At 39.2% G+C, this 27,748-nt stretch overlaps 1 protein-coding gene and 1 long non-coding RNA gene across 2 annotated transcripts in view; one reads left to right on the top strand and one right to left on the bottom strand.

Annotated features, from left to right (window-relative positions):
- The window catches only part of LOC309873033, a 697,683-nt gene that overhangs the window by 330,977 nt on the left and 338,958 nt on the right, over positions 1-27,748 (bottom strand). The gene's annotated exons all lie outside the window — the stretch shown is intronic.
- Positions 303-27,748, top strand: part of LOC309841285 (olfactory receptor 4S2) — a gene marked incomplete at its 5' end in the record, with an annotated part of 30,135 nt that continues 2,689 nt past the window's right edge. The window contains one exon of the mRNA XM_082684180.1: positions 303-1,223. Coding sequence (XP_082540306.1) covers positions 303-1,223 — 921 coding nt within the window. The remainder of the gene's footprint in view (positions 1,224-27,748) is intronic.

Below are 27,748 nucleotides of genomic sequence, written 5' to 3'. Positions count from 1 at the left end.
GCACCCTTCCTCCAACTTTTGTTCATCCTTCCACTCATATTGTCAATTCTAAGGATAAAAGAAAAATTCTGGCTTTGTAGTTATAGCCTTGACTACAACAACATATCTCAGATGATGAAGTATGTACAGATGATCTTCAGAACTTGAGCTTACATTATATGTCAAAAAACAGCATGAGAATTCAGGACTCAATGAAATTTAGGCATTTATTATTTACTAGGTAATAAGCTTAATATAGTCAAGGTTACATTAATAAAAAATGATTTCTTTTCAGGTAACATAATTAATCATAAAATGAAATTATGGAGAATAGGAACAATGTGACAGAGTTTGTTCTACTGGGGCTCACAGAGAATCCAAAGATGCAGAAAATCATATTTACTGTGTTTTTGTTCATTTACATCATCTCTGTGGTAGGAAATGTGCTCACCGTGGTCACTATCACTGCCAGCCCATTATCAGGGTCCCCCATGTACTTTTTTCTGGCCTATCTCTCCTTCATTGATGCCTGCTATTCTTCTGTAAATACCCCTACACTGATCATAGAATCGCTCCGTGAAAAGAAGACCATCCCATTCAATGCATGTATTATCCAAATATTTGGGGAGCATTTCTTTGGAGGTGCTGATGTTATCCTGCTTACTGTGATGGCCTATGACCGCTATGTGGCCATCTGCAAGCCATTGCACTACATGACCATCATGAATCGGCAGGTGTGCAGCCTTCTAATGGGAGTGGTATGGGTGGGAGGCTTCCTACATGCAACCATACAAATACTCTTTATCATCCCCTTACCCTTCTGTGGCCCTAATATCATAGATCATTTTATATGTGATCTTAACCCTTTGCTCAATCTTGCCTGCACTGATACCTACACTCTAGGGTTCTTTGTTGCTGCCAACAGTGGTTTCATCTGTGTCTTAAACTTCCTCCTCTTGATGGTCTCCTATGTGGTCATTCTGCGCTCCCTAAAGAACCACAGCTTGGAGGCAAGGCGCAAAGCCCTCTCCACCTGTGTCTCCCACATCACAGTGGTTGTCCTATTATTTGTGCCCTGCATATTTGTTTACATGAGACCTGCAACTACTTTATCTATTGATAAAGCAGTTGCTGTGTTCTATACTACAATAACACCCATGTTAAATCCTTTAATCTATACCTTGAGAAATGATCAGATGAAAGATGCCATTAGAAAATTGTGTAGTAAGAAAGCTATTTCAGATGCCAAATAATGTGCCTGGAGATCTACATTGATTCAACTCGAGCAAAGGTCAAAAGGACATTTTGGATGTCCTTTTTGCAAAGAGCACCTATGAAATGAAAAAAAAAAAAAAAAGTGAATGATATGAATCCTAGACTTTGCATTGAAAAGAACAAAGTGGGCACAAGAAAAGGAAAAATAACCCTAAGCCAGGATCACTCTTTGAATATTTGGACAATTCTACCAAACTGGGGTTTAGTTTTACTAGCTTCATTCATGTATATGGATTCATATGCTTTCATCCTAATTTAATAATTAAAAATATATTGCTATTAAGCAGCAATCTGTATAACAAATCAAAAAGGGTGGCATTATCCCCATTTTATAGGAGAGTAAGCAGAAAGGGGAAAGTCTCAAAATAAGAACACCAAAGAGTCAATAATCTGAATCTACCTGATGTCTCAGTCCATGCCCTTTAATGCTATGATGCAATGCAAGGCAATGGTGATAGAAAAATGATTGTAATAGTTACCATATATTGAACTGGGGATAGTGCCTCATACTCCATATTACATGTAATATATATTATAATATACATGTATTATAATGTTATATATATATAGCATGCATATATGTGTTATATTATTATATACATATATATCATAGTGATATATAGTTATAAAATTATGTGTTATATTTATATTAATTTGTGACTAGAAATAAATTCTAGAGATGTTCCATTAACAACTCTGTTTAATTTTATTTATCATAGGTTATGATAACACATCACTGTAATATTGTGTTTTGTAACTACTTTAGGAATAAGAATATTATACCATGTTTCCAAATTTCCTGTAGACCTCAGAATCATTTGATATCATTCATATCACCCATCTTATGCTGATAAGCCATGAAAAATGTGATGTTCAGGGGCTCCTGGGTGGCTCGGCGGGTTAAGCCACTGCCTTCGGCTCTGGTCATGATCTCGGGGTCCTGGGATCGAGTCCCACATCCGGCTCTCTGCTCGGCAGGGAGCCTGCTTCCCTCTCTCTCCCTCTGCCTGCCTCTCCATGTACTTGTAATTTCTCTCTGTCAAATAAATAAATAAAATTAAAAAAAATAAAGAAAATTGTTCTCTGTAGTTCTTCCTCCTTGTTCTTTAAAAAATAAAAAAAAATGTGATGTTCAAATAAATGATTTTTAATTACCATACAAGAATTTCTTTTTTTTTTAATTAATTTTTTATTTTTTATAAACATATATTTTTATCCCCAGGGGTACAGGTCTGTGAATCACCAGGTTTACACACTTCACAGCACTCACCAAAGCACATACCCTCCCCAATGTCCATAATCCCACCCCCTACTCCCACACTCCCTCCCCCCAGCAACCCTCAGTTTGTTTTGTGAGATTAAGAGTCACTTATGGTTTGTCTCCCTCCCACTCCCATCTTGTTTCATTTATTCTTCTCCTACCCACTTAAGCCCCCATGTTGCATCACCACTTCCTCATATCAGGGAGATCATATGATAGTTGTCTTTCTCTGCTTGACTTATTTCGCTAAGCATGATACGCTCTAGTTCCATCCATGTTGTTGCAAATGGCAAGATTTCAATTCTTTTGATGGCTGCATAGTATTTCATTGTGTATATATACCACATCTTCTTGATCCATTCATCTGTTGATGGACATCTAGGTTCTTTCCATAGTTTGGCTATTGTGGACATTGCTGCTATAAACATTCGGGTGCATGTGCCCCTTTGGATCACTACGTTTGTATCTTTAGGGTAAATACCCAATAGTGCAATTGCTGGGTCGAAGGGTAGCTCTACTTTCAACATTTTGAGGAACCTCCATGCTGTTTTCCAGAGTGGCTGCACCAACTTGCATTCCCACCAACAATGTAGGAGGGTTCTCCTTTCTCCGCATCCTCGCCAGCATGTGTCATTTCCTGCCTTGTTGATTTTAGCCATTCTGACTGGTGTGAGGTGATATCTCATTGTGGTTTTGATTTGTATTTCCCTGATGCCGAGTGATATGGAGCACTTTTTCATATGTCTGTTGGCCATCTGGATGTCTTCTTTGCAGAGATGTCTGTTCATGTCCTCTGCCCATTTCTTGATTGGATTATTTGTTCTTTGGTGTTGAGTTTGCTAAGTTCTTTATAGATTCTGGACACTAGCCCTTTATCTGATATGAGAATTTCTAGTTTTTATGTAAATTTTTGCTCCGTAAAGATTTTGTCTGCTAACAAAATAGTTACTACAAGTAGAACAATGTCTAGTCCATGATAAATGTTGAAAGAAAAATAAAAGTATAAAGGAAGATAAAAAAAAAATACTAGAGTGTATAGAATTATTTTCTCATTTTTGTCTGATTCGGACTCTGAGCCTTCTAACTAGATCTCTTCAAGAAACTTCAATTTGTTTTAACTCCTGCTTAAGAAGTGTGATGAGAAAGAAATTGAAACTCAGATTCTCAGTTAAAAAGCAAATAGCTTAACTTGCTACTCTTCCTGCTTCCAGTAAGATTTCATCATATGATTGGGAACTGTTCATGTTATTTTTCTTTTTTAATTAGTTTAAATTTTGGTAACATTTAATTATAAATAGATATTTTAAAAAATATATGTTTCCATCTACATTCAAAACAACTTCAGGATAAATTTATTCCATTTATTTCTTCTGTCCCTCAACAGAAGGAATATCAACAGAAATTTATTTAGCCCAAAGAATATATCAGACACATTGATGGTTGTATCTCAATGGTAAGTAGAGAGGAATTTGGGTCTTGCCTTCAGAGAGCTTCAGATCACCTGAGAGACACCCAGCAGGGTCAGAAAATGACAACACCATATTACAAATGGTAAGGTAGTGGCAGCAAAGGGGTGCTGTGAAAGCATGCTGTGAGGAACACAAAAGAAGATCCAGAGGTTCAGGAATGGTTCAAATATGAAATGACATACAAAAATGGAACCTGAAACATGAAATCCTGTCCACAGTTTGAATATGTACAGATCATTTGGTGTAGGAACATTCCTAAGAGAGGGATTACATAACCAAGGTCAGGGGTGAAAATCAGTTTGTAGGAAATCTGGTGAATTCAGTGTGGTTATGGTAGTTAATTCATCTATTCAGTCAACAGTTACTTAATGAACTCTTACCATGTGCTAGACAGTGTGCTAGACAATGAGTTTATAAAGGATAAATGACAGGGTATGGCCCTAGAGAGACAGGAACAGGGAAAATGAAGATCTCATAATTCTATTAAAGCTTAGTGCTAAATAAGTGTTTGTTTCCTCAAAAAGTTAAGAGTAGACCTACCCTATAACCCAGCAATTGCACTACAAGGTATTTATCCCAAAGAAACAGATGTAGTGAAAAGAAAGGGCCCATGCACCCCAATGTTCATAGCAGCAATATCCACAATAGCCAGATTTGGAGGAACTGGGATGCCTGTCAACAGATGACTGGAAAAATATGTGGTTCGTGTATGTAGTGGAATATTACTCAGCCATCAATATGGATGAAAGCTATCTTTTGCATAGACATGGGTGGAACTGGGGGTTATTATGCTAAGTGAAATAAGTCAATTAGAGAAAGACAGTCATTATATGTTTTCACTCATATGTGGAATACAAGGAATACCACAGAGGACCATAGGGTAAGGGAGAGACAACCAGAAGGGAAGAAATCAGAGAGGAAGATAAATCACAAGAGACCCTTGACTCTGGGAAACAAACTGAAGTTGTGGAGAGAGAAGGTTAGATGGCAGGATGGTGTAACAAGGTGATAAGTATTAAGGAGGGCATATTTTGAGATGAGCACTGTGTGTTATGGTGAACTAATAAATCATGGAAACACCACATTAAAAAAAAAAAAAACAATGTTGTACTATAAGTTAGCTAACTGAATTTAAATAAAAATACCTACTTGGCAACCTTAAAAATATTTATTTTGAAAGAATAAATAATATAGGATAAAACAGAGAGGGAGACAAACCTTAAGCCATAAGAAAAAACTGAGGGTTGGTGGAGAAGTAGGTGGAAAGATGAGATAATTGGATGATGAGTATTAGGAAGGCACTTGATATAATGAGCAGTAGGTGCTATAAGCAACCAATGAATCACTGCATTCTATGCCAAAATAATAATACACTGTAAGGGACTGGTTGGCCAGAGAGAGCCATTTTGTTGCAGTGAACTTCGATTGACCCTATGCAGTGAACTTATATTGACGCTGCCCCTCCCAGAGAAACTTACTTGCAAAGCCTATATACAAAGGCGAGTCAGGCCAGGTGAAGACATCCAATCAGAAGGGCATACCTATATTTACTGAGGTGAGTTTAAATCCCATTGGCCACCTGTGTGGGGGCAGGGCTCAACCACCCCTATAAAGGTTAGTCTGCAAGGCTTAAGCTGGGGAGGAGTAGGAGAGTAGTCAGAGCTGGGAGAGCTGTCAGAGCTGTCAGAGCCGTCAGAGCGGTTATAAGAGCAGTCAGAGCCATCAGTGCTCTTGTAAGAGCTGTAAGAGCCATCAGAGCTGTCAAAGCTCTTGTAAGACCTGTCAGAGCCCTCAGAGCTCTTGTAAGAGCTGTCAGAGCTGTCAGGGCTCTTGTAAGAGCTGTCAGAGCTCTTTTCAGAGCTGTAAGAGCCATGAGAGCTGCCAGCGGCCCCGTCGCCCCGAGCCGTGGCCTCAGGCACAGACTCTCCGGAGGAGCCCCTGTCCAGGGAAAGGCCCTGTCTGGGGAGCAGCCTCATCCGGAATGGCCATGTTGGGAGGGGCTTTGCCTGGTGGTCGTCATCATCAGAGATAGCTCTGATTGGTCAGTTTGACTCTTGATGGTTGGCTGAAATAAAGCTTTGCTTGACCTTCGCTTTGTATGGGTCTCGTGCCTTTGATCACGGACCCCAACATTGGGGGCTCATCCGGGATAAAATGACGAGAACTTGAGCCAGCATTGGAATTTTTGGGAAAAGCCTCCAAAGGTATTGGGATCTTGGGTAATGGGATTTTAGGTATTGGGACCCTATCTGTCTGTTTGGAGCTCCAGGGTATAGCCCACCGAGGAGAAGCTGGATGCAGCCATGCTACCAAGGGCTGGAATGGATGCAGGGATGCCCCATCCCTCTGCTGGTAGATTGACAGGGGGTTTGAGTCCCTCCAGGCATTTGGGAGGTTCGAGTCCCCCTGGGCAGTTGGGGGGTATGAGTCCCCCTAGACAGTTGAGGGGTTAGAGTCCCCATAGGCGGTTGGGGGATAAAGAAAGCCCCCACCAGTGGAAGCTTCTGGGTAAGAATCATTGGGTCTGCAGTTGTCTTTGCCTGGTTCTTTTGTTGTCTGTTATGTGGTTTGTTGTGTTTGCCGGGGACCAAGAAAGTCCCCACAAGCAGCAGGCTCTGGATGGGGATTGCTGGGTCTGCAGTTGTCTTTGCCTTGTTTTTTTTTTTTTTTTTTTTGTTGTTGTTGTCTGTTGTGCTGTTTGTTGTATTTGGAGAAATGGGACAAACATGGAGTAAGGGGCCTGTGACACCCGTAGGTCTTGTTCTTGAACATTTCAAGGATTTTCAAGGTAAAGCCACTCAGTCAGGTGACAAGGTTTACCCAGGAAAACTAAAAACACTCTGCCAATTAGAGTGGCCCACTTTCTCCACAGTGGCCGCCGGAAGGAATGTTTGCCTTGACCTGGGTCTATTCTACCCTGAGTGAGGTCTTTGATCTACATCGAGACCAAATACCGTACATTGTGGCCTGGCGATATCTGACAGAAGTGCCGCCATCATGGCTCAAGTCCCACCTTCCCCCTGATAATGAAACCATTTCTCTCCTTCTAAGGAAGGTCAGAGCACCAAAACCAGAAGAGACAGATGAGGGGGAACCAGGGAAGAAGACTGTTCTACCTCCATCGGATATAGAGGATGTGAAATTCCCCCCCCTTATTTGTCCTCTAAATCTGACTCTTGGTCCTGAAATGCCTTTAACAGTCCACCTCATACATAGTCGGGGTCCACCTCTGGGACCACCAAGCAGAGAGACCACCCTGATACTTCCCCTTTTCTCTATCCCCCTCAGTCTCCCTTTACCTCACCAGTACTGTCCATGCCAATGCTGCCTCTTCGTGAGGTTGCTCTGCCAGAGGGAGAGGGCAGCCCTACCTAAGCTATATCCCTTTCTCTTCTTCTGACCTATATAACTGGAAGATCCAACACAAATCCCTTTCTGACCACCTCTAGCATTTAATTAGCCTCTTGGAAACTGTCTTTCTTACTCATCAACCTACGCGGGTGGATGTTCAACAGCTCCTTATGGCTCTCTTCAACGGGGAAGAGTGGGATCACATCATGTGAGAAACCCATAAAGTGATAAGGGAGAGACTTGGTAGGGACCTCGATCCCCACCGAATGGAGGACTACTGCCCGAGGGAACCTCCCAACTGGGATCTAAACTCTGAGGAAGGCAAGGAGAGCTTATGTTTTTACCACCAGGCTTTACTGGGAAGCCTCTGTGCAGCAGCAAGGAGACCCATAAATTTATCTAAAATTAGTACGATGACTCAAGGTAAGAATGAGTCTCTAGGAGCTTTCCTAGAAAGGCTAATTGAAGCCTATAAAATATATAGCCCAATCAATCCTTAGGCACCTGAAAATCAGAGGGCAATGAATCTTGCTTTTGTCAGTCAGTCAGCCCCAGATGTAAGGAGGAAACTTCAGAAAATTGAGGGATATGAAGGGAAGAATCTGCCTGAGTTAGTGGGAATAGCAGAAAAGGTGTTTAACAACAAGGATGCACAAGAGGACGAAAATCAGACAAAAAACTGGTTAAGGTTTTGGCATTATATGAGGTGGGGAGGAGACGGGTAGGGGACAGTAAATGGAAGGAAAAGCCTAAGCACAGAGAAGGAAGGTGGGAAGACTTAGGTTCAGATCAGTGTGCTTACTGTAAGGAAAAAGGACATTGGTCCAGGAAGTGCCTAAAAGGAAGACAGCAATGCTTGCCACCAGAGAATGAAGGGGCCATGGTTCAGAGCCCCTCTCTGAACCTCAGGTAAAAGTTGAAATGGAGGGGAAATCAGTTGATTTTTTGGTGGACATGGAAGCCCAATTTTCATCATTACTTAAACCTATGGGAAAACTATCTGGAGAGGAAGTTTGGGTACAAGGAGCAAGTGGCACAGAGAGACATAAATGGACAACATAAAGGACTTTAAATTTGGCCTCCAGAGTAGTTAAGCATCAACTTTTGGTCCTCCCTAATGCCCCATATAACTTGATGGGAAGAGATCTCCTCCACAAGTTAAGAGCTGGCATTCGGTTCTCGGAAGGAGACGTGACTGTAACCTTGAGACAGCCCACTGTACAAGTGCTTATGGCAGCAGTAGATGAATACCTCCTTTATGAGCCATTCTCAAAACCAGAAGAAACAAAGCGGGGGGGAGCCTTCTCCAAATCCTATAGGACGAGTTTCCCCAGGTCTGGGCAGAAGGGAAGCCCTCTGGCTTGGCCAAGGAACAACCTCCAGTGATGGTACAATTAAAAGTGACAGGTATGGCTATTCGCGTTCAGCAGTACCCACTTCCCCGGGAAGCAAAGGAAGGGATCAGAAAACATTAATTGACTCCGAGGTGATGGGATCCTAGTTCCTTGCAAATCTCATGGAACACACCTTTGCTGCCCATCAAAAAAGCTGAGACTGGGGAATACCGACCCATCCAGGACTTGCAGGAAGTTAATAAATGGGTTGAAGATATCCACCTGATGGTGCCTAACCCCAGAAGAAATGTATATACCGTCTTAGATATTAAGGATGCATTTTTCTGTATATCTTTAGCAAGGGAATCTCACCCCTTTTTGCTTTTGAGTGGTCTGACCTACAGAAAGAGTTTCAAGGCCAGCTCACCTGGACAAGACTTCCCCAAGGGTTCAAGAATTTGCCCACTATCTTCGGCGAGTCCCTACACGAGTCCCTACAACACAGGAGTCACTCTGTTACAGTACGTTGATGACTTGCTAGTAGCTGCTGAGGACTATGAGTCATGTTTGTGGGGGACGAGAGCTCTCTTAGAGACTCTTCAGGAAAAAGGGTATCAGGTGTCAGCGAAGAAAGCACAGCTCTGTCAGAGCCATGCCACTTATCTAGGCTTTGATCTCCATGAGGGAGTGCGTTCACTGTCTGAGTCTAGGAAACAGGTGATCACCCAATACCCCCACCCCACCACGTCCTGACAAGTAAGGGGGTTTCTTGGGACGGTGGGCTAGTGTAGGCTGTGGATATCGCAGTTTGCGGAGATTGCCCAACCTCTCTATGAACTGGCAAAAGGAGGGCTCACTATGATAGAGTGGAGAGATAGGAGGAGAATTTCAGGAATTACAAACAGCCTTATTGAATGCCCCAGCATTGGCCATCCCAGATGTTACCAAGCCCTTCCAATTATATGTGGATGAAAAAGCAGGGGTGGCCAAAGGAGTTTTAACTCAGACTCTGGGGCCTTGGCGAAGGCCAGTAGCCTATCTTAGCAAGAAACTAGATCCAGTAGCAGCTGGGTTCCCCCCTTGCCTCCGCATAATTGCTGCAACGCCCTCCTGCAACCAGGCCCTCCTGGTCAAGGATGCAAGTAAATTGACTGGGTCAAAATCTCATCATAACCACCACACACACTACTGAGGGCCTTCTCCAGACTCCACCCGACTGAGGCATGATGAACACCCAAGTGACAGGGTATCAGGCCCTCCTCCTCAACGAACCAAGAATGACCTTCCAGCCCCCAGTGGTGCTAAATCCAACCACAGTGCTGTCAGAGGACCTTGCTGACCATCCACACGACTGTGGGGAGGTCCTAACCCAAGTCACAGGAATAAGGCTGGATCTCAGAGACATTCCCCTCCCAGATGCTGAGATGACTCTGTTCACAGATGGGAGTAGCTACATGGTCGATGGAAAGAAGTATGCAGGGGCTGTGGTTGTTTCTCCTGAGCAGGAACTCTGGATTGCCACATGGAACTTTGGCACAAAAAGTGGAACTGATTGCACTCACTAAGGCACTGCAGATGGCCAAAGGTAAAACTGGTAACATCTATACGGACAGCAGGTATGCCTTTGATACTCTCCATATGCATGGAGCTATTTATAAAGAAAGGGGCCTATTAACAGCAGAAGGAAAAGGAATTAAAAACAGAGGAGAAATATTGGCTCTCCTCCAGGCTATTTGGGACCCAAAAGAGGTGGCTGTTATGCATTGCCTGGGACACCAAAAGGGGACTGATCTGATTTCAAAAGGAAACCACTTAGTAGATCAAGTCGCAAAGCAAGCAGTCTGAGAAACAGTGCAAGAACTGGTTACACTCCTGGCTCCAGCCCTACCAGAAAAACTGAACTATTCAGAAGAATATTTAAAGTATTTACAGAAATGGGTTAAATTGGACTATGAAGGGCACTTGGCTAAGACTAAAGCAGGAAAAATAATTCTTCCTTGAAAACTAGGTAAGAAGTTAATAGACCAGATACATCAGGGTACTCATTTGGGGATACACAAACTCAAGGACCTTATAGGCAAGCAATTTCAGATTTCTAAATTAGGGCATATGGTTCAGGATGTAGTTGATAGATGTGCTCAATGCCAGGAAGTTAATGTGGGAAGAACTAAAATGGGAAGAGGGAAAAGAGAAAGAGGTAAGGAACCAGGAATTTATTGGGAAATAGATTTTACAGAAATGAAACCCGGAAAATATGGGCACAAATATATGTTAGTTTTTGTAGATACCTTTTCAGGCTGGGTAGAGACTTTTTCTGCCAAACATGAGATGGCAGGAGTGGTAGCCAAAAAGCTACTAGAAGAAATAATTCCTAGGTTTGGGCTGCCTCTTGCGATTGGATCAGACAATGGCCCTGCATTTGTGAGTTCAGTCTCACAGGCATTGGCCAAGGCCGTGGGCACTAATTGGAAACTACATTGTGCCTATCGGCCCCAGAGTTCTGGGCAAGTAGAGAGAATGAACCAGACTCTTAAAGAGACCTTGACAAAACTAATTCTGGAGACTGGTGGTGGATGGGTGGATCTCCTTCCTTCACCCTCCTAAGAACACAATGTACACCCTATTTAAAAAAGGTGACCCCATTTGAAATAATGTTTGAGGGACACCCCTCCCGGCTCTGTCCTCAGCTACAGGAGGTTGCCCTAGCAGAAATGACTGATCAGTCTATACTCCAGTCACTGCAGGCATTACAGTCTGTCTAAAAAAAAGCCCATGCAGGGATCTGAACTGCCCACACTGGGATGGAGATGGTGGTGGAACTACATCCTTACCAACCCGGGGACTTGGTTTGGATATGTCGCTATCAAGTGGGGAACTTGGAGCCTCGCTGGAAGGGACCGTTTACTGTTATCCTAACCACCCCCATGGCAGTAAAAGTAGAAGGTATTAGGGCCTGGGTTCATGCAAGTCACGTCAAACAAGCTGAGAGTAAGGAGGCCTCCCAGAGATGGAAGCTGTAGCCAACAGACTCCGCTGACCATGGACTAAAGCTAAGACTAAAAGAACTGTGAGTTTATTGTTGCTCCTATTGTTACCTGTTTATGTAAAGTATAGGTAGGAAATTAGATGAACTGAATTAGGAAAATTGGAAAAGGTAATAGAAAGTGTTGAATAGCTAACTTATGAGTCTACTGTGTATTATTGTTACTTTTCACTCCTGTATTATAAATGCCCTAATGTCATTTGTACCAAAGAAAATTAGAGCAATAAAATATTAGTCTTACATGCTCAATATAACATATAACTTGCTGAAAAGTCAAGGATTTGACTAATTTCCAAAGAAAAGGGGGGAATGTAAGGGCCTAGTTGGCCAGAGGGAGCCATTTTGTTGCAGTGAACTTAGATTGACCCTATGCAGTGATCTTAGATTGACCCTGCCCCTCTGAGAGGAACTTACTTGCAAAGCCTAGATACAAGGGTGAGTCAGGCCAGGTGAAGACATCCAATCAGAGGGGCACACATATATTTACTGAGGTGAGTTTATATCCCATTGGCCACCTGTGTGGGGGCGTGGCTCAACCACCCCTATAAAGGTTAGTCTGCGAGACTGAGGCTGGGGAGGAGTAGGAGAGCCCTCAGAGAAGAAGAAGGAGAGCCCTCGGAGAAGAAGAAGGAGAGCCCTCAGAGAAGGAGAGCCCTCGGAGAAAAAGAAGGAGAGCCCTCGGAGGAGTAGGAGAGTCATCAGAGCCGGGAGAGTCAGAGCTGACAGAGCTCCCAGAGCTCTTGTCAGAGCTGTAAGAGTTGTGAGGGCCACCAGCAGCCCCACTGCCCTGAGCCGTGGCCTTGCCGAGATGCCTTGCAGGAGCAGCTTCATTCCGGGAATGGCTTCTTCGACTTGAGGCCTCCTCAGTGAGAGGCCTAGTCAGGAGCAGCATCGTCTGGGGAGAGGCCTCATCCAGAGCAACCACATTGGGAGCGGACTTGCCATGGTCGTCATCGTCACCTTTTCATAAGAAACAGCCCTGACCGGTCAGTTAGATTCTTGATGCTTGGCGTGAAATAAAGCTTTGCTTGACTTTTGCTTTGTATCAGTCTCTTTCCTTTGATCACGGACCCCAGCAACACCATCTAGTAACCAAATGAATTTAAATGAAACCAGGAAAAAAAAAAAAAAAAGATGTCCCTTTCAAGGTGAAGGGTATCTTGGTCTATCTATCCCTTCCAACATCAAGAGATACACAATACCAAGTAAGACTCTTTGGACTGGGACGGTGAAAGATTTTTCCTCTGGGTGTTTTACTCTGGCCTATTTATCAAGTGAATCAAAAAGCTGCTGGTTTCCACGGAGCTCAGAAAAAAGAAGAGGTTCTGTTACATGTCCAGGCTGTGGTGCAAGCTTCTATCCCACATAGGTGTTATGATTCAGCAAATCCAAAGGTGCTTAACGTGTCGATGGAAGAAAGGTTTGGCAGCACTTAGTGTCCTTACCATATGGTGATTTATTATTTTTGGTGTAGAATGCAGTGATTCATCGGTTGCTTATAACACCTACTGCTCATTATATCAAGTGCCCTCCTTAATACCCATCATCCAGTTATCCCATCTTTCCACCTACTTCTCCTCCACCAACCCTCAGTTTTTTCTTATGGTTTAAGGTTTCTCTCCCTATCTGTTTTTATCCTATATTATTTATTCTTTCAAAATAAATATTTTTAAGGTTGCCAAGTGGGCATTTTTATTTAATTTCAGTTAGCTAACTTAGAGTACAACATTAGTCTTTTATGTTGATGTTGGCAGCCTTGGGAGTCCTCCATATATGAACTACAGTGCAGACTCTCAGAATATTGGAGCAAAATTCTGCCATCTTCTATGGATAATTATTATTCTTTTGAGAAATGGCTTTTGGTCTGCTACTGGGCTTAGCCATGGGCCACCAAGTTTCCATGAAAGCTGAATTTTTTATCATGAACTTGATGTTTTCAGACCCTTAGAGCCATACAGTTGATGTGTGAAGCAGCACTCCATTATGGAATAGAATAATCTCCTGTTATACATGGTTTTGCTTTCCATGGGCACAGTGACCTGAAGTTCAGAAACAGATGATGGTTCTTCTGACATATCATCAGAAAATAAGTAATAGTCTAATGCTACATGACAATGCCCGTGTCATTCACCTCACTTCATCTCATCACAATGGTATTTTTTCACCTCACATCATCACAAGAAGAAGGGTGACTAGTGCAAACAGGTATTTTGAGAGAGAGAGATACCACATTCAGAAAACTTTTGTTACAGCTATTGATAAATTTTTTTCTATTTATTATTATTGTTGTTAATATTTTACTGTGCCTAATTTATAAAGTATGCTATAACTGAGGTATGAATGTATAGAAAAAATAGTATATATAATACTATCCATAGTTTCAGGCATCTACTGTGGGTCTTGAAACATATCTCTTCTCCCACATAAGGAGGGACAACTTTATAGGTGATCTGTCCAAGCAAGAACTAAAGAAAAATTACATGAAGAAGTGCCCAGTTGTTCATGATCACCACTTTTCCTATGATGCCTTCATTCTCCCAGCATGCACCCAAGGTCTTGTGGAGCTTCGTTATGATCAACTGACAGAAGAAGAAAAGATTTGGGCCTGATATACAGAAAATTTTACACTGATATGTGGGTGTAACTCATGAAAGAATAGACACAGAACTACAGGCCCATTCTGGAAAATCCATAAGGTTCAGTAGTGAAGGGAAATTATTTTAATGGGTAGAACTCTAACCAATGCACCTGGTGTTCTCATTCTTGGAAGGAGAAATGGCCAGATATACATCATATATTAATTCATGAATTTTAGCCAAAGGAATGGCTGAATAATCAGGGACTTGGAAAAACACAAAGACAAACAGACAAACAAAACCCATAAAACAAAACCCATAAAATTGGAAAATCAGTAACAAGAAAATTTGAGGAAGATGAATGTTTTCATACCTTAAAAATACAAAAAAAATATTTATGTCCCTTCTGAATGCTCACCATTAAATGACCAGCAGAGGAATATTTTAATAATTAAGTGAATAAGATGACTCATTTTGTGCATAAAACTCAGGCTCATCCCTACCCACTCCTATCATCACCCAGTAGGCTCATGAACAAAATGGTCATGGTAACAAGGATGCATGAGCTCTACAGCATAGATTTTCACCAACCAAAGCTAACCTGGCCTTGTCCACTACTAAGTGCCAAATTTTCCAGTAGCAGAAACAACATGAAGTCCCCAATGTGGCAGCATTCCTTGGCATGATCTGTCTGGTTACAGATTGATTACATTGGACTGCTTCCATCATAAAAGGACAGTATTTTGTTCTTAAAGCCATAGACCCTTTTGATATGGATTTTCCTTCCCAACAAGCAATGCATCTGATAAAACAACCAGGCACAGACTTAGAGAAATTTTTGTCCACAATCATAGCATTTCACACAGTATTGCTTCTGATCAACAATCTCACTTCACAGAAAATGAACTGGTACAATGGGCCTATACTCACAAAATCACTGATATTATTATATTTCCCACCCTGTTGAAGCAATTGGCCTGATAATGGCAAAAAGACCTTTTGCAGAACTAGTTATAGTACATGCTAGGTAGCGATACCTTCCAAGTTTGGAGCAAGAGTCTTCAGTTTCCTGGAAGCCTACTTATGCTCTGAATCAGCATTCATGGCATGTGGCTGTTCCTCCCACAGCCAGGACCTGTAACCAAAGTAGGAAATGTGAGAGGCACCATTTATATTGTCTTTGATGACCTACTAATTTTTGCTTCCTATTCCATTTAGTTAAATTTTCTTGTTTCAAAGTCCTCATTCCAAAGGGAAAAAATGACTCCAGAAGGGAACACAAAGAAGAGTCTATGGAACAAAGTGTTAATACAGCTGCCTGACCACTCTGGCTAGTTCATGAGTTTGAATCAATAGACAAAGAAATAAGTTATTATGTTGGTTGGGTGATTGATCCTGGCAACTGAGAGGAAATTGGATTACTTCTCCACAATGGAGATAAGGAAGAGTATATCTAGAATAGAGGAGATCACTTAGGACCACACTTAATATCACCATGCTCTGTGATTAAGGTCAATGAAAAACAGCAACATCCCAATCCAGGCAGACCTACTTAATGACCCAGACGCTTCAATAATGAAGGTCTTTGTTCCTTGTCAGCTGAAGAACCACAGCTGGGTTTTATGGCTGCTGAAGGCACACTGAATACAGAATGAATAACAGAAGAATGTAGTAAAAAATATTAGCGGCAACCATTTGAGTGTTACAAAATGAAAACTGTAATTATTGTATTTACTTCTTATGCTATGAATATGCCTACATGTGTGAATATATATAAGGCAAATATCTGTTTTCTTCATTTTCTTATTATTGTATGAAACTGAAGATATATTAACTTTCTATCACAGAAGGGTAGCATTTTTTTTTTAAATTTTCCATCCTAGTATTTAACTTACTATCAATAGGAAAGTAAAAATCACACAAGAAAATGACCTTCCCTTCTTGTGGAGATTTTAGTGAATTTTCAGTTGTTTGCAGGATAGTTGTATGATGTTAGATGGAATTATGACCTTGTATTGTCTTTATTGGGGATTAAGTATGATTTACAGAAATATGTATAGGTGCTATGTGGATAATCAACTGACTTCTGTGAGTTAATTCTATGTGTTAACTTGCCTAGACCGCAGGCTGCTCAGATACTGTTTTGACTTTTGCTTTGGGTTGTGACTAATAATTTTGGATGATATTAACTTTTGAATTCATAGGCTGAATAAATTATGTTTCTCTTATTAAAGTAGCATTCTCATCCAACCAGTTGCAGGCCTGACAATTATAAAAGACTAAGCTCCCTTGAGTAAGGGAGACTTCTACCCAAGTGCTTTCAAACTGAACCATTCCTCAACCTCAATAAGCCATGTGCAACCATGGCCTTAACACCAACACATTAACTCTCCCTGATTCTTCAGAAGGCTCCTGCATATGGACCTGAACTGAGACATCAGCTCTTACTGGTTTGTAGCAGTTTCTGGCCTTTTGACCCAAACTGGGACACAGATTGTGTAGATTTTGTGATATGCATACAATGCATACAATGTATATTGTTCCAGGAAATGTTAAATGAAAATGATGACTTTACTTTAGATGGAATAAGATTCCCTTTTCAGTAGTACCTGTGTATTGAATAGGATCAAACACTGTTGGATCATATCAATAGGAAAGTCTCTTAATTCTTTCATTTGCTTTATGAATACTTATTGCTAAATATGTAAATTTTTTCTAGGTGCTTAAATTCAACAGTGAACAGATAAAAATATCTTCCTTATATTGCTTCATTCAAATATATGGAATTTAAATTTGAATGTATTTTCCTATGAATGAAATTATCTCTCCATATTATTTTTAATAAGAAGAGTTTCTTTTGAAATCAGGTCCTTGGCTTATTTTCATTTGCACTGTGTTTTGTTTTTGTTTTTGTTTTTAAAAAATTGTCTTTATTTATTTATTTATTTATTTAGAGAGTGGAGCAAGGATACAGGCAGAAGGAGAGACAGACAGACACACTCCATAGCAGGATCCACGGCCAGCACAGAGCCTGGCATGTGGCTTGATTCCACAACTATGAGATCATGAACTGAGCAGAAATCAAGAGTCAGACACTTAAATGGATTGAACCATTCAGGCACCCTATGCATTTTGTTTCCAAAGACTGATCTCTGAAATTTATATTTGAGAAAATTTGCTTCTGTATGGAATACATGTTGTAAATGTACTCAAATACTTGGCACTTATGCATTTAATTGTGCCACTATATGGAAAATGTATGTCATGAGTAAAGACAAGGGTTTTTTTGAAGTGTACGTTTAAATTTATTAATAGATATTTTACATGTAAGAAAGAGCATATGTTTAAAGTGTATATATTTAATTTTCAAACATGTATACATCTGTGAATCCATCACCCCATTAAATTAGTGAAATTATGCAACCACTTTCCTTGTGCCTTTTTGTAATCTTTTCATCCTGACCACCAATCTATTTTATGTCACTATAGTTAGTTTATATTTTTTAAAATGATTTTTATTATGTTCAGTTAGCCAGCTTATAGTATATCATTATTTTTTGATGTGATGTTCAATGACAAATTAGTTGCACATAACTAATGAACCTGGTGTTCATTACATACGTGTCCTCCTTAATGCCTATCACCCATTTACCCTCATCCTTTCTGGTGGATGACTAATATTCCATTGTATATATGAACCACATCTTTATCCATTCATCTCTTGAAGGGCATATTGTCTTCTTCCACAGTTTGGCTATTGTGGACATTGCTCTATGAACATAGGGATGCATGTACTTCTTCTTTTCACTACATCTGTATCTTTGGAATAAATTCCTAGTAATGCAACTGCTGTGTCATAGGGTAGCTCTATTTTTCAGGTCTTGAGGAACCTCTGTATTCCAAAGTGGCTGTATCAGCTTACATTTCCACCAACAATGTAAGAGGGTTCCCTTCTCATTTGTTTCCTGTCTTGCTGATTTTTACCATTCTAACTGATGTAATACAGTATCTCATTGTGGTTTTGATTTGTATTTCCCTGATGGCTAGTGATGTTGAACATTTTTTCATGTGTTTGTTAGCCATTTGTATGTCTTCTTTGGAGAAGTGTCTGTTCATGTCTTCTGCACATTTCTTGACTGGATTATTTGTTTATTAGGTATTGAATTTGAGAAGTTCCTTATAGATCTTGGATACTAGTCCTTCATCTGATGTGTTATTTGCAAATATCTTCTTCCATTCTGTAGGTTGCTTGTTAATTTTGTTGACTCTTTCCTTTACTCTGCATTTTTTTTTTAATATTGATGAAGTCCCAAAAGTTCATTTTTTTTTCCTTGCCTTTATAGACATGTCTTGAAACAGGTTGTTCTGGCCAAAGTCAAGGAGGTTAGTGCCAATGTTCTCTAAGATTTTGATGGTATCCTGTCTCACATTTAGGTCTTTCATCCATTTTGGGATTAATCAGAGAAGGATTTTTCCAGTGTTTAGTACATATAAATAAATATGAGTTCCCTTCCTGTTTCTCTCTTCTCTTTCTGAAATCCAGGTATGGGATACTCAAAACATAGATACACAGAATTCTATTGAAAAGATTCAGCCATGACTTTTAGCTTCCTTTGGGGAGCTTTATATCTTTGGGGAGATATTGGAAGATAAACAAGAAGGGGGGAGTCTCTATAAGCTGGCTCCTGGAAAGTGATATAAGACTGAATGCAAAATTGGAACCCTAAGAAATCTGTGCTAGTAAGTGACATCCCTCTCAGAAAGGGTATCTGGAAATGCAGAACTTATGTCTAAAAGGTAGAATTCTAGAAAGGACATTGTGGTCTTGGGATCTAATAAATCACAGAGCAAATGCAAGTACTTGAAGATGTAGAGTGCCCAAGCATTGGAGCTGGGAAGCAGGTTATGATCAGCTAGCCCAGGAGATTCTGTTTTGGTCAATCAGTAATAGAAATCCAGGCCATTGGTAATGGCTCTTTTATTGAGCAGCCGGATAAAAGACTGCTACCTGTTCCCACAACTAGGCAACATCTTGCAGGTGGTAGAAATCTGGAAAGGACATTAGGGTGGCACCCAGACATGGCACAGTAGCTTTGGGTGCATGTGCAGGCCCATGGCCACTTGTGGTTTTAGGGTCACAAAGGACACAGTCACAAAGGTCACAAAGGTCACACAGGACACAAAGACCCAGATACTCCTGGGCCCCTAGGACTACCTCTGAGAGAGTTGCAGTAGGCGCCCAACAGGAGAGGGTGCAGTTTTGAGTGCATACAGAAGTGGAGACTGTCTTGGAGGGTTTATTAAAGAAGGCAGACTATGGTCTTTCTGCTCTGGGTCAAGGTGGGTTTTGCATTTGACCACTTTTGCTCTGTTCCTCTGAAGAGGTGCAGAAAGCCTCTGGGGGCGGGGGGCAGCCACACAGAGGACCAGTTTGCACTGAGCCTATCCTGCTGACAGGGGACAAGTCTGCCCAAGCAGGGATACCTGAGAAACAGTGCAGCAGGATACTCCCCCAGAATACAGTCTGGAACAACAGGTGTTATTCTATGGAGCCTTCCAAACACTCAGGATTTTGCTAGGGTACATCTTGCTTGGGTTGTGGTTGATATTTTGGACCATTCATTCATCTACTCAATGTTCTCTGGACAGAATGACAGGAAGGAGGAGCTCATATGAAAAAGAACCAGAGATAGTGTTCTCTGCCACAGATCTAATCAATATGGATATAAATAATATGTCAGAAACAGAATTCAGTACAAAAATCAAAAAGTTAATAGCTAGGCTTTAAAAAAAATCATAATTGACAATATAGAAAATCTAAGGTCAGAAATGAGATCTATTCATGCCATTAATGAGGTGCAATCTAAACTGCTTACTCTAACTGCTAGGGTCAATGAGGCAGAAGATTGAATAAATTATCTAGAATGTAAGTTGATGGAAAGAGAAAAGAAAAACAGAGATAGGCAGCTAGTAGCTCATGACAAAAGGCTTGGAGAGATTAATTATGCCATAAAACGTCCCAATGTTTAAATTATTGGGATCCTTGAGGGGGTGAAGAGAGAGAAATAGAGGACCAGAAGGTATATTTGAGCCATTTATAGCTGAGAATTTTCCTAATCTGAGGAAGAAAACAAGCATTCAAGTTCAAGAGTCAGAGAAGACCCCTCTGAAAATCAATAGAAATAGATCAGGGGCACCTGGGTGGCTCAGTCAGTTAAGTAGCTACCTTTGGCTCAGGTCATGATCCCAGGGTTTGAGCCCTGCATTGGGTTCACCAATCAGTTGAGAGCCTGCTTCTCCCTCTCCCCTGGCCTGCTGTTTTGCCTAGTTGTGCTCTCTCTCCATTTCTCTAATAAATCAATAAAATCTTTAAAAAAATACTTGTTAAAAAAAATAAAAATAGATCAACACCCTGACATATAATAGTGATGCTTGCAAATAGTACAACCAAAGAAAATATCCTGAGGATAGCTAGGGAGAGGTGGCTACTTAACAGTGGAGGGAAGAACATCAAAATAACATCAGACCTATCCACAGAAACCTGGCAAGTCAGAAAGTGATAGCAAGGCATACTCATGATACTGGATGAGAAGAACATGTAGCCAAGAATACTTTATCCAGAATGGGTGAAGAGATAAAGAGCTCCCAGGACAGGAAGAACCTGAAAGAGTATTTTACCACAAAGCTAGCCTTGCAAGAAATATTAAAGGGGATTCTGTAAGTGAAGAGACCCCAAGAATAATATAGACCATAAAGTAAAAGAGGCAATCTAAAGAAACAGGAACTTTACAGGCAATACAGTGACACTAAGTTCATATTTTCACTAGTTACTCTGAATGTAAATGGGATGAATACTCCTATCAAAAGACACAAGACTTCAGATTGAATAAAAAGGCAGGACCCATCCATATGCTATCTACAAGAGACTCATTTTGAATCTAAAGATATCTTCAGATTAAAAGTGATAGGATGGAGAACAATTTACTACATGAATGGACCTCAAAAGAAAGCTGGGATACCAATCCTCATATCAGACAAATTAGATTTTAAAACAAAGACTGTAGTAAGAGATGTAGAGGATATGATATCATACTTAAAGGGTCTATCCAACAAGAAGATCTAACTATTTTAAATATCTATGCCCCCAGCATTGGAGCAGCCAATTATATAAACCAATTAATAACCATAATAAAGAAACATCAATAACAATATATTAAAGGTAGGACACCTCAACACTCCACTCACAGCAAAGGAAAATTTTTCTAGGGAGATCAACAAAGAAACAAGAGCTTTGAAGGACATACTGCACCAGGAGAACTTCATATATATATCCAGAACATTTCATCCTAAACAACAGAACAATCATTCTTCTCGAGTGCACATGGAACTTTTTCTAGAATAGACCACATACTGGGTTACAAATCAGGTCTCAACTGATACCAAAAGACTGGGATTATTCCCTAGATATCTTCAGACCACAAGGCTTTGAAACTGGACCTATCAGAAGAAGAAATTTGAAAGGAACTCAAGCACTTCGAGGATAAAGAGCTTCTTACTAAAGAATGATTAGGTCTACCAGGAAATTAAAGAACTTACACAATTTTTTGAACCAATGAAAATGAAAACACATCAGTTCAAAACTTATGGGATACTGCAAAGGTAGTCCTAAGAGGGAAATTCATAGCCATCCAAGCTTTGATCAAAATAATTAGAAAAATCCCGAATGCACATCCTAACCTTACACCAAAAGGACCTGGAGGAAGAACAGCAAATAAATCTTAAACCAAGCAGGAGAAGATAAGTAATAAAGATTAGAGCAGAAATTAATGAAATAGAACACAGAAGAATGGTAGAACAAATCAACAAAACTAGAAGCTGATTTTTTGAAAGAATAAGATTGATAAACTTCTGGCCAAATTTATCCAAAAGAAAGGAGAAAGGAGCCAAATTAATAAAATCATGAAGGAAATGGGAAAGATAATAACTTTCAAGGAAATAGAGACAATTATTAGAACTTATTATCAGCAACTATATGCCAACAAATTAGGCAATCTGGAAGAAATGGATGCATTCCTGGAAACTTATAAACTATGAAGACTGAAACAGGAATAAATGGACAATATGAACAGACCAATAACCAGCAAGTAAAGTAATCGAAAGTCTCCAAAAAAAAAAGAAAGAAAGAAAGAAAAACAAAAACAAAACAAACAACAACAACAACTACAATAAAAACAAAAACAAGAGTCTGGGGCCAGAAGGCCTCCCAGCAGAATTCTACCAATCATTTAAAGAAAAATCATACCTATTCTAATGAAGCTTTAAAAAAAAATAGAAATGGAAGGAAAACTTCCATTTTTTTTCCCTATGAGACCAGGATTATCCTGACTTCAAAACTAGACAAAGACCCCATTAAAAAGAAGAATTACAAACCAGTATCCCAGATGAACATGGATACCAAAATACTCAACAAAATCCTAGTCAATAGGATCCAATAGTATACTAAAGGGATTATTCATAATGAGCAATTGGGATTTATTCTTGGGATGCAAGCGTGGTTCAACATTCACAAATTAATAAGAGAATGGAGAAGAAACACAAGTTCCTCTCAACTGATGCAGAAAATGCATTTAAGAAAATGTAGCATTCTTTCCTGATTAAAACTCTTCAGAATTTAAGGATAGAGGGAACATTCCTCAACTTCATAAAATACATCTATGAAAAGAACACAAAGAATATCATTCTCAATGGGGAAAAGCTGAGAACCACTCCCTAAAGATTAGGAACATGATAAGGATGTCCCAATTTCACCACTCTTGTTCAACATAGTACTAGAAGTCCTAGCAACGGTAATCAGATAACAAAAAGAAATAAAAGGCATCCAAACTGGCAAAGAAGAAGTCATACTCTCTTTCTTTGCAGATGACATGATACTTTATGTTGAAAACCCAAATGACTCCACACTCAAATTACTTGACCTCATACAGCAATTCAGCAATGTGTGAAGATACGAAATCAATGCACATAATTTAGTTGTATTTCTATACACTAACAATGTGACTGATGAAAGAGAAATTCAGGAATAGATTCCATTTACAATTGCACCAAAAACCACAAGATAACTAGGAATAAACCTAAAAAAAAAAAAAAAAAAAAAAAAAAAAAAAAAAAACACAGGTAAAAGAGCTGTACTCCAGAAACTGCAGAATACTTCTGAAAGAAACTGAGGAAGACGCAAAGAGATTGAAAAACATACTATGTTCATCTATTGGAATAACAAATATTGTTAAAATGATAATGCTTCCCAGAGCTATCTACACTTCCAGTGCAATCCCTTTCAAAATACTATCAACATTTTTTACAGAGCTGGAACAAACAATCCTAAAATTTGTGTGGAAACAGAAAAGATCCCAAATCACCAGAGGAAAGTTGAAAAAAAAAAAAAAAAAAGCTGAGAGCATCACAATGCCTGACTTTAAGCTTTATTACAAAAGTGTGGTTATCAAGACAGCATGGTATTGGCACAAAAACACATATAGATCAATGGAACAGGATAGACACCCCAGAAATGGACCCTCAACTCTATGGTCAACTAATCTTTGGCTAAGCAGGAAAGAAGATCCAAAGGGAAAAAGACAGTCTTTTCAATAAATGGTGCTGGGAAAATTGGACAACCACATGCAGAAGAATAAAACTGGACCATTCCATTATATCATACACAAAGATAAACTCAAAATGGATGAAAACCTAAGTATGAGACAAGAATTCATCAAAATCCTTGAGGAGAACACAGTCAGCAACTTCTTTGACATTAACCACAACAACTTATTTCAAGACATGTCTCCAAAGGCAAAGGAAATAAAAGCAAGAATGAACTTTTGGGACTTCATCAAGATTAGAACCTTCTGCACATCAAAGGAAACAGCCAACAAAATTAAGAGGCAAACCACGAAATGGGAGAAGGTATTTGCAAATGACATTACAGATAAAGGACTGGTAACTAAGATGTATAAAGAACTCACCAAATTCAACACCCAAAACCAAATAATCCAGTCAAGAAATAGGCAAAATACATGAATAGACTTTTCTCAAAGACCTATAAATGGCTAACAGACACATCAAAAAAATGATAGCCAGATCACTAGCTATCATGAAAATACAAATAAAAACCACAGTGAGATACCACCTTACACCAGTTAAAATGACGAAAGTTAGCAAGACAGGAAACAAGTGTTAGTGAGAATCTGGAGAAAGGGGAAACCTATTACACTGTTGGTGGGAATGAAATTGGTACAGCCACTTTGGAAAACAGTATGGAGGTTCCTCAAGACCTTAAAAATAGAGCTACCCTATGACCCAGGAATTGCACTACCAGGTATTCACAATAAATAGATAGATGTAATGAAAAGAAGGGACACATGTACCCCAATGTTCATAACAACAATATCCACAATAGTCAAACAGTGAAAGGAGCCAAGTTGTCCTTCAACAGATGAATAAAGAAGATGTGATTCATATATACGATGGAATATTATTCAACCATCAGAAATTATGAATACACACCATTTGCATCAACATGGATGCAATTGGAGGGGATTATGCTAAGTGAAATAAGTTAATCAGAGAAAGAAAATTATCATATGGTATCACTTGTATGTGTAATACAAGGAATAGTAGAGAACCCTAGGGGACGGGAAGGAAACCTGAATGGGAAGAAATCAGAGAGGGAGACAAGCCATGAGAGACTCTGGACTCTGGGAAACAAACTCAGAGTTACAGAAGAGAGGAAAATGAGGTGATGGGGTAACCAGGTGATGGTTATTAAGGAGGGCACATGTTGTGATGTGTAGTGGGTATTATATGCAACAAATGAATCCTTCAACACTACATCAAAAACTAATGATGTAATATAAGTTGGCTAATTGAACTTAAAAAAATAAAACAGTCTGAAAAAAATAACCTTAATGAAAGCTGTTAAAAACCCATGTGTCATAGGTTTAAAATTTATTCAATAAATGTAATAGGAATAAAAATAAATAAAATAAGTAAGTAAACAAATTAATTAAATTAGAAAATAAGGAAAAAACCTTAAAATTTAACAAGTTGAAAAGACCTCTTGAAATTAAAGCTCATTGTTAGTTGTCTATTGTGTTTCTGAATATGGAGGGAGACTTTGGGAGAAAGCCTTTCCCCAAGGTCATTAACGTTTTGCATCACCCTCTTTAAACAGACCTTATAAGAAGTAGAGAAAACAGCATTTATTGCCAAATATGCTGTGAAAGTTCAGATTTCAGTAGGTAGGAGACAAAAATCAGGAATGACAAAGACCTGACTTCTGCCAGCTTTTGAGTTTTGGAGGTCAGAGATTCTCTGATAATAATTATTCACAAAGCAACCCCTATGGCATCAATCTATTGTGGATAACTGCAATCAAATTACCTCAGAAGATATTGAAGAAAAAATTGAAATTGGAGCTGTAGAGAATATTGGTGAGATTTTTTTCTTCTAAAATTAAAGTAAAATGGATTATGTAAAAAAGGAATTAAATACAATTGCTATATTTTAAATATCTAAAACATAATTGCAAGTCACCAGTCTCAGAAATAAGTGGAAAATAAAATTATTAATATGATGGTCAGATACTAAAGTACCTCCATACATGATTATAAATTGGGTAACATGATTGTGAATAAGAAAATATCAATAATTTCAAAAGAAGTTGACATTGTCATCTTTCAAATGTTCAAAAAGTGGAGGAAGAAATTCTTTGAGATAGGTTGTAATTCAAAGACTAGTAAAAATTCCCTTAGAGCCCCATAGATTGAATAATGGTAGCACCATACCCGGGCTTGTGTTTAAATGCTCAGTTTCTTCTAAGTGAGAGCCAAACAACATAATTAACAGTTATCAAAAATTACTAGTTCTATAACCAAGAAGACATTGCACCAACTCCATCTGAAAGAAAAAAGTGTAATCCTGCCTTTCTCGGCGACAAAGATTTCAGAGAAGACAAAAATGACAACCGGCCTCTAGATAAAGATACTGGCAGGGTTACCATTAAAATACTGCATTCCCTTAATGTTCAATTAAAACAGACATAAGTAAGAGTACACAATGTATAATGCTTCTAAAAGAATTCATTATCCAATCTATACTATTCAAATATTAGCAACAGGGTATGTTTCCATTGAACCACTTAATGTATTCCTATAGTACAGCCAAAGAGATGCACACACATTAACAGTCATTACATACTCATAGTTTGGGGACTTTGAAATGGTAAATATTCATGGTGTGTAAAAAAGCATGATACATAACTATGATCTTAATTACATTAAAATGCTTACTTTTGTAGATACACACATGGGACCTAGAAGTCAAACTGTAAACTGCTTGTGATTATGGATGACTTTGTTCTTTGCTTCTTGTGTTTTTCAATTTCCTTTTATGCACATGTTAACTTTTAAAAAACAAATTTTTAAAACCTACAAAAAAAAAAAAAAAACTACTAGTTCTCAGACCTTTAAAACTGAAAGGTCCTGAATTTCAGTGAAAATAGCTGGACTTTTATTTATTGATTGTTTGTTTGTTCGTTAGTTTTTGTTCTTTTTTAATTCAGAGGGATAAAAAGAGGAGAAAGAACATGTAAAAGCAGGGGGTATTCTTGAGTCTAAACTTGAATTCTTCTTACTACTATGATCTTTACCATTGATATTATCATTAATTCATGCCACATAAGAGAAAGCACATTTGTAATTACTACTCCATCAGCCATAATACACAGATCTGAGAAAACACAGCCATGCAGTTTCCCAAAAGCTGGAAGAGCCAGTCACAATGTTGCAACAAAGGGACAGCTGAGACAGAGTATAGTAGAAGCTATATGTGTTACATGTGACAGACCCAGAGGAGATAGGTCCTCAGACAGACAAAATTCCTGATCATGGCCCATGATACTGTACAATGCCAAACTAATATACCACTAAAGGAATTATTTGTATCTGTGGCTTACTTTGAGAAAGAACTTGTACATTTAAATCAAAACTATTACACAAACTCCTTTCCACATGTAACTTCTGGTGAACTCACTAGAGCACATGAAGTCTCAGCCCTGAGGATGCATCCAATATTGTTCTCTTCCTAAATACATTTGAAATATTTTCAGTGATGTTCTCCTCAAATGTCTAATGCATCCTGACGAGGAGACCAATATAAACAATATGAAACCCAAAGATTAAAAGGATGATGAATGGAGGACCCAGGTGCCAGCTGTGGCTACAACATAGTTTTATACAAGAAAAATAAAGTGAACTAAATCTTGTTAAAAAAAAAAAAAAAGATGACGAATGGATTAGTGAAATTAAGGACAGAGTCCTTCCTACCCACCCGCCCTCGTTTGAATTTTTCATTTTTTAGTTAACAGGCAGATGTTTAAAAGTAATTTTTGAGGAATTCTCAAAAAC

This window comes from Mustela nivalis (genome assembly GCF_964662115.1).
Source record: "Mustela nivalis genome assembly, chromosome: 9".
Taxonomy (NCBI): Eukaryota; Metazoa; Chordata; class Mammalia; order Carnivora; family Mustelidae; genus Mustela; species Mustela nivalis.
The sequence above is the reverse complement of the archived record's forward strand: the minus strand, read 5'-3'. Positions and strand labels throughout refer to the sequence as shown.